Raw genomic sequence first — 12,544 nt, forward strand, 5'->3', positions numbered from 1 at the left:
AGACAGACAGACAGACAAACCGGTCATAATAGGGTATTTTTTCTAGAAGAAAAAAGACCTAAAAATTCGGGCCGAATAATTTGGTTCTCAATTGTATGCGATGTGTATTTGGTGCGCGAAAGGACACAACCATCAAAACGCATTCAATACCAAATCTGTCTAGATATAAGCCGAAAAATTACCTCATCCATGTCGATGTGCGTGTTCTGAAATGAATCGACAAAACACAAATTTGAAATGCAAAAATTTTCCGAAATAAGAAATCCGAACCGAAACTGTTTATGAATACAAGTACTGCACCTTAAAATCGCTTATTATTATTAATGTGGTAGATACACATTATAATACAACCAATGTGATCTATCTCTCAAACCCATTCAATGCGGATTGTCGATTGCCGGCAATTTTTTTTGTTTCTTCGTTTTTTTACTTCAATAAAAAGTTATAGATTGAACATATACGAGCGCCGTACGCCAGTGTTAACATGTTTCTTTGAGCCCGATAAACATTTAGTACACCTACGTCGAAATATAGGCAGCTGAATATGGGAATCCGATGTCTGGGTCTATGGCGAGAGTGTGATGTGGTCTTTGTAGTAGTTTATAGGAGAATGATGTTTAGAAACTAAGAAGAAATGTAATAGAGTTTTCCCATATTTTAGTACATTCTGTCATAGAATTACTGCTGTCACTGCGCTTATTTTCATGTGAACCAACTTCATATGGTGACATTTGTTCTGTAATGACAAACGTGAAGTTGGTTCACATAGAAATAGGCCACAGAGAATGAAGTACTATGAAAAAAATGTGGCGCCTCTATAGGCCAACCCACTTGTCCCATAAACGAAGGGAAGTAAATTTCACTTGAGAAATTCGCCTAGTCGGTTGGCCTGTAGAGGCGCCAAATTTTTTTTTTAGTACTTCAATCTAACTGGACTATTTTTTGTGTAAAAACTTCACATTGATTCATTCCCATGAAATGTCACAGCAGTGAAGTTTGTTCATGAAAAAATAATTCAGTGACAGCAGTCTTCTTATGAAGAAAAGTACTAAATCGTAATAGATTTTACCCTTAGTTTCTAAACTCCATTCTCCTATTGGTGGCGGAATATTTTTACATGGTCAATATCGTCAGGAACGATATTGTCGTTCAAAAACGATAATATCGTCATGTAGGCATAATATCGGTTTCCAAACGATAATATCGTCCTGGGTGACAATTTTGTCCAGGGTGATACAAATGTCACCTTCCTGAGAATTACATGAAACTCAAAAAATTACGAAAATCTGATAAGTAGGAGTGTAAGAGCAGCGCCGTAGCTAGGAAGAACCCGCATTGAAACTTGTAAAAACCATTTTTTCTTCAATTTCTCCATACAAAAATGGTTTTTCCAACTCTGAGCCTGCCCTGATTATCCTCTCTGGCTACATTGTTAGAGCAAAGGGACGGTTTGACATGTTAGTAGTCAAACAATAATCTGACGCTGCTTCATTGTAACGGTGTTCTGATTGTCGAACTGCATTTCGTCTACGTTTACAGTTCTATAACTCGTTCACAACTCGTCTGCAACTCTGTCGTTACTGTGCTTCCTGGGTGGATATACTGGAGTATATGTTCTCAGAGGTGTCGAAGGGTCGATGTCCAGTTTTTTGTTTTGTGTCTTTGATTTTTTTTTATGCGACCATTTATACGAACATTAAGCTGGAAGCACACGAGTCATTTTGTGTTCATGTAATCGGCAATTATGCTGGACTTTCCATTGTTTAGCCTGTGATGAATAATGGAAAATGCAGCATAATTGTCGTTCTTGTCAACGCGTAATTGCTCGTGTCTTTACGGTCTTACTCTGAAAACCTAATGAAAGAAGCGGACAGTCGCTGCTGACTCCCATAAAGTTTTTATTGATGCAACTGATTCAGGTGTTTCTGCTTCCACCTTACTTGATCCTATCCCAACAAACACCAGAAGAATACGTAAATCTATTGCGAATTGCTACCTCGGACGCTCAATGTTCCACAAATTGTGACATCCCGTTCCCGTCTGCTATCCGGGTCGTATTATTATTTAGTAATTTGTTCGGCAAAAATTGCTTAAAGATCATACAAAACACACGACCGCGCTTGCATAGAATAATGTGAAATGAACGCAGAAAACAAAATCGAGAAAATAATTCGTTTCTGTTCGACATTGATAGCAAGCATGCTGTTTACTCGGTAACAGAATGTGTGCAATGGAAAATTTGGCGGTTAATTGGACCGAAATTACGGTCGAAGAATTTTGTGAAAACATTTTTTTTTGCGCAGAATTCTTTTCATTCGAATTTCCATTTTGAGTAAAAATGGTTAAGACAGTCGTGTCTGCATTATGACGACGATGTTTGGATAGACACTTGTGACAAGTGTGGATTTTGGGCTTGGTGTCGAAATAACTAATTTTAAATAACTAATTACCAAATTAACTAATACTTAAATAACTAATACGTCAATAACTAATAAGCAAATAACTAAAACTAAAAAAACGAATGACCAAAATAATTAGTAGAGTAATTAACTAGCAAAATTATTTTATGAGATGAATTAGTTTGAAATACGGGGGCTCCGCCCCCAAACCCCCGCGCCTGCGGCGAGCTTTCGTTTACCGCCTTGCAGACGTTCATGTAGCGTAATTAACTAGCACAATTATTTTATGAGATGAATTAGTTTAAAATACGGGGGCTCCGCCCCCAAACCCCCGCGCCTGCGGCGAGCTTTCGTTTACCGCCTTGCAGACGTTCATGGGGCTCTGCCCCAAACCCCGTTCCACCCCTTAAACCTCGCAAGGGGGGATACTCCCCCCTTGACCCCCCTATGCAGGGGCTGCCGCCCCTTGACCCCGCTTTTTTTTTTTTTTTTTTTTCAACTTTCAAGATCTAGCACCTTCTAGTTTTACGTACTTACGAAATTACAGTTATAAAACCTAAATTTAAACTGCCTTACAGCAGGCGGCCTTACGGCAAACTTCAATCTTCTTACTAAATTATGTTAACTAGTCAATGGAAACAAAAACAATACATTTCAAATATTTATTAAAGTGTGAAACAAGCACTAAATTTAGTCCTTACATCGAAACGCCCGAAAAAAGCAAAGTATGACTAACATCATTATCAAATAGAAAATATCCAATTTTCAATTTCCACTTCTAAACGACCAACAAAATTCATGAAAAGACTTAAAAACTATAAATTACTTCATTATCACAAAAAAAATTAAATATTTTAAAATTCCACATCCAATTAATTGAAAGCACTTACAATATTGCTAGATGTGCATCACTTCTTAGTAGATGGATACGAAATTGCGCTGCTAATTCCGAATAAATAATCTTTTATGTCGAAAGTAGCATCATCAATTTTATACATTTTTACCACTGCGACCAATCGCTCACCGAGTTCTATTTGTTTCTTACTTTGTTTATTGTCTGTTGGTATGCCAGACATCATCTTAGCAATTAAAATCTCTGCGGCATCTTGCTCCTTTTTAATGCCTTCAATAAAATTATAAATACAAGGATGATGCACAACGATATCATATGAACAATATCGTAATGGCATTATGCCAAGCCTCAACTGCGTTATTGGTTCTTGGGAAGAAAGCAAGAGTTTGGTGGTAAACATTCCACAAATCAATTGAAAATAGGGGCTCAACAAATCTATTACGCGCGAAGTGGCCGATCCAAGTTTTTTCAAAGTATGACAACAAATTTTGTACTCCAACATCAACAGCTGATTTACCGCTTAACTTCGCTTTAAAAAAATCTAATCCTTTCAATTCTTCATATCGTTTAACCACTTCTTCGGGTGGAACGAATGCTAATGCAGCTAAGCATCTCATGTATTGGGCAAAATTCTCATCTTCACCGTAAATACTTTGTAGACCTTGTGCTTGTATATGGCGGTATATGCACTGGCACATATGAAAAAAACATCCGTAGACCTCCACTCCAGGAAATGTTTGTTGAATGGCTTTCATGGCAGCCTGTTCAAAGTCTACCATAACGGTTTTCGGTTTCAGTCTTGGTTGTAATTCCTTAAGTTTGCGAAAGATTTCAGCGTAGGTGAAGAAATCCTTACCACTAGCCAAGACGTACACGCACGGAACATAAGTTTTATTTCGTCTGCCTAATTATCAATCACACAGATAGATACAGAAAAATGGCCTCAATTTTTTAACGTTTCTAGTTCTTACCATGAATCGTATACAATTGTTTGAATATTGTTGGAACCACATCGAACGTACCATCCATGTACCATTCATCGCAATATGATAAGAACGAAAGATTTGTATTTGTTGAGAATATGACTATTCGCTTCGTATCCGATTGATTGTCGTACAAAACAAAAAGATCGCCCTTCAAGGTCAATGCATTGTCTCCATCAATTACTAATTCAGCCAATGTTTTCGGATTTTTCGGATGAACTCCCGTTTTGTTACGAATCCTGCGTATACCACGTGTCATATTGATATTACTGGGCAGCTCTACCGAGGACACTCTGCCAATCGAACATGTGATGTTGCGTAGAATTTTTCTTGGTGGTTCAGTTGTGGAAAGTGCTCGATTGCGAATATTTTCAAGTACTTTTCGAACATTTCCTTTACGAACATCAGGTGCGTGCGAGTGATCGAGAACTTTTTTCACATTGATACCGACACTATTCATGCGCCCAGGACAGCGAGTCATGGAATATCTTTTGATAAAAATAACAAAAGAGTTCAAATCGTTAAAAATGGCTTTTGATGTGAAAATATTTCTAATTTAATTACTGTGTACATCTCCAGTATTGGGTCTCAGTAGATTTCCCGTTTTTAGTGTATTCATATCCTTTGTGGAGAGCAACCTCACCACCTTTTTGATTACGCACAATTTCTAACGTAGACATTATCACACTTTAAAATAAATGACACAGTTTTTGTTCTTCAATGCGCGATGATAATTGTAATACTAACAGCAACAATAGTCGTAACAATGTTGGGAGAGTTTTTTTTTCATACAAAAGAACATTTGCTTATTCCGGTGCAGTGTTCACATTTTACCGAAAAATAAAAACCAGTGAGATGATAAAATCGAGTACTTTCTCTAATCAACATTTTAGATATTTTGGTATTAGTTTTTTCTAGCTTAGTTTATTTGACCATTAGTCATTTAGTCCAGTAGTTATTTTTGTAGTTAGTTTTTTTGGTGTTATTTATTTTGGCAGTTAGTTATTTAAAATTAGTTATTTCGACCGATTGCCTGGATTTTGTACAGGCAAAATTAATTGGCTTTTAATGATTACGTGTAGGATTGGAGGGCCTGGTAGAGAAGGAGTAGTAATTTGAATTTAGGTAATCCCAATATTTTGCTGTAGAAGTAACGTTCATCCACACCCTCCACAACACAACGTTTAATAAGAATCGATGTCGGTTTTGCATGAACCCAGTGTTTGGTTATTTTACTATTTATGTCTGTTGATAGCTTTGATTACTCGAGAATTTTAAATCAGTGAATTTTGAAACTAAGCGAGGAAAAGCCTTAACCCTTCTAGCAAGGGTGTGACCCTATTCACGCTATTCACATACATTGTTTGTCGAAGTGTCTAGCGGGTGTCTTCTAGAGTTTCATTATTCATGATCGTCTTGAGTTTGTTACCTCCACGAAATTTTCGTCACGAATTTTGTTTCCTGCTTCATCCAGAGGTTCAGGAATTCACGAGACTTAACAAAAGGTATTCGAAGCCTGACTAAAACCCAATTCCCAAACCAAAGCAACATTTAGTCCGCCTTGTTACACATTCACATCTCGTGACTCATCCACACGTGAATGTGTGGAACAAAGTGGATTAGTAAAGTAGGAGATCGATAACACAGTGATACTGTTAGGTGTTCATGACTGCATAATCGAAGAAAAAAGTTGTCTTTTGGACAGTCGCTCAAATCCAAGAAAAATCTTCTTTCAATCTACAAGTTCCAGTTCCAGACCTTAGACACTCGATCGAATTATAGTTGTATCAGAATGACATTAATGAGTCAGGACTGAATCCTTTTATGTTTATCTATTCTTAATCGATGCAACTCTTCATTTTGAGCGCAAAATGGTTCTACAGCATGCCTCCAAAGTGTTCCTCAAAATCTAGTACTTCAAAAAAAGTCTTAAAATTGTCAACTGTTTTTTTACATCTGACAAAAAGAACAAATACCAGCAGCAATGCCTGCAGTTGTAGGAGGGTTAATTCACTTAACAAAAAACCGTTATTTTTCGAAGACTACTTTTTTGCATAATTATGTTTTCCCTAAGGTTGAAAGTCGCTTATTATAACCCTAGGGATGAAAAGTAGTTTACTTGCTACATGCGTCGAAAACCGTACTTTTCATGTTTCAAGCACTTCTTTCGATGCCCTCAGCATGTAAAATCCATTACATAACTCGAGATAAAAATGAAAAGTCTCGTTTTCGTGTGTTTATTGACCTCGTCTTCGCCTCGGATCAACAAAATTCACAGGAAAACTCTATTTTTCATCTCTTTATCCCTAATCATGTAAAATACTATTGTACTTTTCATGCCTTGGGTATACATTTCTGAATTTTTCTCATAATTTAGGCCCTCAGCATGAAAAGTTGTATACGCATCCGTTCTGGACGGTATATTTTAGGCAATTTTGCGAGTTGTATACTGAACGATGTGAACAGTTGCGTAAATAATTACTTCATGGCAAGGGACAAAAAGATGAAAAATAGAGTTTTCTTGAGAATTTTGTTGGTCCGAGGCGTAGCTGAGGTCAATAAACACACGAAAACTGGACTTTTCATCTATTTATTCAGATATATGTAATTTCGCATACAGAGGGCGTCGAAAGAAAAGTACGGTTTTCGATGCATGTATCATGTAAAATCCATTACATAACTAGGGATAAAAAGAAGAAGAGTCTCGTTTTTTATGTGCATTTTGTTTATCCAAGGCGAAGCGACTGCCGCTTAGAATTACAGTCAGAGGCAGTGAAATTTCAGCATGGATTTGCTGCAGCTGTTCTTTAGCTGATCCACACATACAAATAAAACTGTTTATACTCGTTTATACGGTTGAAGTTGCTACCCGCACGCGGTGGTGGCCAAACCGTATAAACAGTTTTAATTGTTTGTGTGGATCAACTGAAAAACAACCAAAGCAAATTTATGCTGCGATTTCAATGCCTCTGACTGTACGTTTTACAGTGAACGACATCTCAAATGTCTCACTGTCATTTTTTTCAGAGAATTTCATTGTGAATTTGCAATGACACAATAAAATTCTCAGAAAAATTTGACAGTGAGACATTTGAGATGTCGTTCACTGTGCGTCAAAAAAAAGTATAAAAAATCAGTTTCTCGGTGCATTGAATTGTAATCGGTAAAAATGTGACTTCCCCATTTTCTCCCACTGTAAAATGAAAACCATCGTGAAAACCAATCAATACAAAAACAATATTTTTCTGCAACCGAGCTGCGAAAACTGAACTTTTTCGCCGCCAGTGGTGAAACGGATTTACTTTTCACCACTCCTTTTGAACCATTAACCGTAAACAAAAAGTCTGCCTCGACCACATTTCGAACTCTCAACACCAGAACCCAATGTTTATCGAGCAACACATGTAGAATCATGTCCGGAGCGTTAGCGGAGGACTTGACGCAGTCTAACTTCCAAAAAAAGAACGAAGAAATTTTTTTGAGACGCGGCAACTATCATGTCCGGAGCGATAGCGGAGGACTTACATATATAGGCGAGAATTTAAGTTTCTTTCCTTTGGCCTGTATCACCACAAATCCTATTCTGTCTTATTCGCGCTTCAAATACGAGCAAAACGAGCTATCACTCGACTATGTAACTTTAAAATTGCCGGAGATACATCGTTTTGAAGTTGGTCATTTTGATAGAAAATGCACCAAATTAACGTTTTCCAAACAATCAAAATCTTTCAACTTACTCTGTATGTTTCTATCTATCTATCTATCGACGGACGATCTCGGAAACTAGTCAGCCAATCTCCATGAAATTTTGCAGGAACCTCAGGGTGGGCATAAAAATGAAATTGTGATACGCCATTACCCCAGGAAAAACCAGAATTTTGTTTTATTGGCCTCGAAGTGGTTTCTGAGTGTGGTTTTCGTGGTTCGGGAACGCGTTTTCGGCTGTAGCTTAGCTGTATTGAAACCTACAGAGGCGTGCGACCCATCAAATGAAAGGTATTCGTAACACGATTCGAACAAAAAAATAATTAAAAAAATCGGAGCAGATTCGTTTGAGCTAGAGTGATTAGAGTGACCACATTTTGAGCTACTCGAGCGTAGGATGAAAGAACTAATATTTTTTTGGGTTATGAGAGATAGAGAATTACTTTCTTCGGCAAAGTCTCAGAGTTTTACGTGTAGAAAAGAAGGGCATTTGTGAAAAATGTCGAAAGTTGGAAATGGGTGGGTCAATTGGGGTTTTGGAGATATTTCTTGAATGGTGGCAGATAGAGAATTACTTTCTTCGTCAAATTTTCGAATTTCGTCAAATTTTCGATTTTCGCTAAATTTCGTCAAATTTTCGAATTTCGTCAAATTTTCGATTTTCGTCAAATTTTCGATTCTCGTCAAATTTTCGATTTTCGTCATATTTTCGAATTTCGTTGAATTTTCGAATTTCGTCAAATTTTCGATTTTCGTCAAATTTCGTCGAATTTTCGATTTTCGTTAAATTTTCGAATTTCTGTTATAAACTGTTATAAAAAGCAGTGTTCTAAAACTTCTAAAACGACTGATATGTATGTTAAAGGTAGAGTTATGTTTTGAATTTAAAAGTTCACTTTTCGCAGTTGGTTGCAGAAAACATTGAATGCAACACGTTGCGAAAGTGGTAGTTTTTTGTCACAGGATGTGGTTATCAAACGGGCGAAGCTACCACTTTTCGCAACTAGTTGCATAAATTACAATTTCGGTTTAAATTCAAAAACTTGTTAAATTTTTCATGCTACAACAACACTAAATTGTGTCCCATTACCAATTTCGATTTTCTAATTTATACATTCAAAGTACACACAATTACATTTTCTAATGTGAAAAGGAGCGGCATTGTACATACGATTTCATTTCATTACAACAACAACAAATATTTCAGTTAATTAAGCAAACTGTTCGGCAAAAAAAAAATCGAAAAAAAACTTCTTTTTTTCGGGAAAAAATCATAATAAAAATTGTTCTCCATAGTAAAATCGTTTCTTTGTACAACGTCCATATAAATATCGATTTGGGTATTATATATGTAGTTACACCAATCACCAAATCCAATCCATCGCAGCGCAAGAGTGAAGAGATTCATTTAAATTTTTTACAAACAAAAAAAAATTGTGTTTTTTCGTCGTACCACATTTTATTTTTCTTCGTCCCGTCTTCTCTCCACTCTTTTTCAAATATTAATTTGAGATGATAAATGATTTTTCAATTATTAATAGTCATGATTAAGTCTAAAATGTTTCAAATGTAGACGAAAAATTTTTGTATGTTGAAGATTTTTGGACATGTATCAACGGTTTTTATAGAAGAAATGATGGTTTTCGTGGAAGTTTTTTTTTTCTTTCTCGGATTTTTTTTTAATTTTGTATATTTCTTCATAATAAAAAGATTAAACCATAGGTCGATCGTACATACGAACGTTTTATACGTTGTGTGATAGATACAACATACAAATTTACGTTTTAATAAAAGATTTTTTTTTTCACTCTCTGATCACATAACAACAAGAAGAAGGAACAACAAAAAAATGTTAATGTATGAACTGCACCATGTGTCCATCATATTTTATTATGGTTAAATAAGTTTCATTTTTTCGTGGATTCACTTCAAAGTTCGTCTCTTTTTTCTACCAAAAAAAAAAGAGTTGTTGTTGCTAGTTAGTTATAATGTTCAGACCAAAGTATTATTTTTGTGATGTCAATCTCTGTTCGATCTGGTGGAATTTATGATTTCTATTTGAAAAATATTTCTTCATTTTTTTTTTCTTCTTCAATCTCTATCTAACTTATTGATGTCCGCGTAGACATCAATGATGAGTTGACTTAAAAGCGAAACAAAATCGGGAACCTTTTACCGGAATATGGATTCTGATGGATTTGGACGCGGATTCAAACCATTAACTCCGATCGATTGACGTTATTTGTCCATATATATCCGTCAATCACCATTATAACTATGATGATCACAAGGTCGTTTAACGATCTGCAGGAAAATTTCAGTTTCTGAGTTTCTATTTTTATTGCCTGTCCCATTCGAAAGTTGACCATTACAGAGTTGTTTGCCCAGTGAGAAAATGATCCATTACTTGAAGAATATTTTTGGTTCAATTTACGTGAATTTCTTTTTGATCATCAACATGGGGCAGAATACATTGGATGCTGCTACTTAATTCTTTAATTCGGAAACAGCCTTGTGATACTTGCTAGCTTGAGTTACTTGCTTTGGCAACTGTCTTTTGAACAAGTGTAGTTGTACACCTCGCCTTCGGCTCGGATATTGAAACCAAACTTGCCCAAAAAGGCACTTACCGATGCTTATTGCTCAAAAACCCACTTGTGAGTTTGTTTTGATCACAACACCACTACCTCCCGTAATAAATTACTTTCGCAGCATCCAATGTAATCTACTTTTCTGTCAAAGGAGGTTCAAATGAGAAAACTTAGATGACAACAAAAATGCAACTTCTAACCGAAGTACAGCCATTAAGGGGTCCACGATGCAGTTCAGACGACCCTTATTTATTTTATACATAGCCTGATATCCTATTGCATGCTATTATACCATCAGTGGTCTTTATTAAGTTGTAATATATGAAAGTGTACTCAAAACGTCTCTGAAAACCATTAAGGATTCGAGTGTTTTGTCTCTTGGTATGTCTGTCGCAGTTCCTCTATTTCACTGCGACATAGCTATCGAGTCTGTTACTTCTTGGAATTAAAACGTTGTCAACATATTTTTGCGAAATCTTTTACTTCATTTGTTTTAACATTCAGATTGCCGTATAAGATCTATTTCGGCAGAGGGCTTATTTTTGTCGTCAGTGTCCATAACAGATGGCATAACCTATAGTGTCATTGCCACAATGTCCCCGTACCCCTTTGAGATTTCCGTCAGTAGTGTGCGGCTAGAGATGCATATTTGTATAAGTTGTATGAAACCTTGTTCACTGCATACGTTTCATCAATATTTTCAATATGAGGTGTACAAGGTGCTGCAAAACCAGATCTAGTACTTCGCAATAGATGAGGCATTTTTCCAGTCTTACAGTTTGTTCACCTGGAGAAAACACAATTTTCAATTTTTGAAAGTTCAAAAGTCATCGATGTACCAGTTACCAGTGTTACCAGTTTATGATATTTTGGCGCAAAATTTGAATTTTCAAATTTTGCGCCAAAATATCATAAACTGGGAATCTTTAATTGACTGGAAACATCGATGACTTCTACAACTCTAAAGATTCTACATTAAAGGCTCGATTACTAACAGCTTTCTAATTTTATCGAAAGAGTTTGTTGACCTTCTAATGTTTATTTGATTTAGTTTCTGCTAAATCTGTTTGGATCATAAATGTTGTGCTATTATCTATCGCAAGCAATCGACCGACAAAACTAAATCCTTTTTTTTTATACAAAACCGTTTTTGCGCAATGTATACTCTCTCAAATTTGTGATAAAAAGTCTCGATTATCCCTTTTTTTTCGAGTATTAAAATCATAACAAAAATAACACAAAAGGAATTAGGTTCGTTGTTAAAACCTTAAAAACCTATTCGGATGATTCCGATATGTTATGCACGCACACACACACGAAATAAAAATAATAAAAAGAGCCTTTTGACAACTAAAAATGAAACTTAAATTGAAGGAAAAATAAAATAAACCCGAGAACCGTACGCGCTTTCCATTACGTTTATATTACACAATAATGTTATTCTACCATCCAGATTTGAAAAGTTATTATTTGCGCAGATGTATCATTATGCAAATATGGAATAAACCCTTTTTTCAATTCTTGAAAATGAAAAATAAAATTCGAGAAATTTTTTCGATTTTTTTTTTTTCATTTCATTTGTTTCTCGTACATTTTGTGTTGTTTCATAACCTTAGTTCTCTTCAATTTATGTACATTCCCCGATTATAAAATGTTATAAAAAACTACAAAATTGGTTATAGATGAAGAGGCATTTTTGTTTAGGGAACCGAGGAGCGACAGAGAGCGAAGAGGCTTATTTGAATATCCATTGTTGTACGGATAAAAAAAATGAATTTATGAAAAAAAAAATTATGTTTTATTGTACTGGAACATTGTTGATTATATTTTATAGTTATGCATATGAAATTGGATTTGTAAATTTATTCCGCATAATTCAACACGAAAAATATTTGTTGTAATTGCAGAAAACATTTACGATTTCTTGTAATGTCGACGAACTATTTCTCTTGCTGTTTCTATAAGGAAAACAATTCCATTTCGTCGTCTCATTGTTTCTAGTTCAGGCTAGGT

At 35.6% G+C, this 12,544-nt stretch overlaps 2 protein-coding genes across 3 annotated transcripts in view; one reads left to right on the forward strand and one right to left on the reverse strand.

The window, feature by feature from the left end:
* LOC119083772 overlaps positions 1-12,544 on the forward strand; it is a 114,965-nt gene that overhangs the window by 10,467 nt on the left and 91,954 nt on the right. The gene's annotated exons all lie outside the window — the stretch shown is intronic.
* LOC119083925 lies at positions 3,564-4,956 on the reverse strand. The gene is made up of 3 exons (XM_037193739.1): positions 4,800-4,956; positions 4,224-4,723; positions 3,564-4,156 (listed from the first exon to the last, which is right to left on the reverse strand). Exons 1-3 carry the CDS (start codon positions 4,913-4,915, stop codon positions 3,564-3,566), a joined length of 1,209 nt encoding a protein of 402 aa, XP_037049634.1. The 5' UTR covers positions 4,916-4,956.

This window comes from Bradysia coprophila, unplaced genomic scaffold, assembly GCF_014529535.1.
Source record: "Bradysia coprophila strain Holo2 unplaced genomic scaffold, BU_Bcop_v1 contig_70, whole genome shotgun sequence".
Taxonomy (NCBI): domain Eukaryota; kingdom Metazoa; phylum Arthropoda; class Insecta; order Diptera; family Sciaridae; genus Bradysia; species Bradysia coprophila.

What these genes read in the sequence shown, in the direction of transcription:
- LOC119083925 (XM_037193739.1), bottom strand. Translation starts at nt 4,915, where the DNA reads ATGTCTACGTTAGAAATTGTGCGTAATCAAAAAGGTGGTGAGGTTGCT. An exon ending in CAATACTGGAGATGTACACA is followed by an intron (nt 4,724 to 4,799) that starts GTAATTAAATTA and finishes TTTTATCAAAAG; the next exon opens with ATATTCCATGACTCGCTGTC. An exon ending in ACAATTGTATACGATTCATG is followed by an intron (nt 4,157 to 4,223) that starts GTAAGAACTAGA and finishes ATTGATAATTAG; the next exon opens with GCAGACGAAATAAAACTTAT.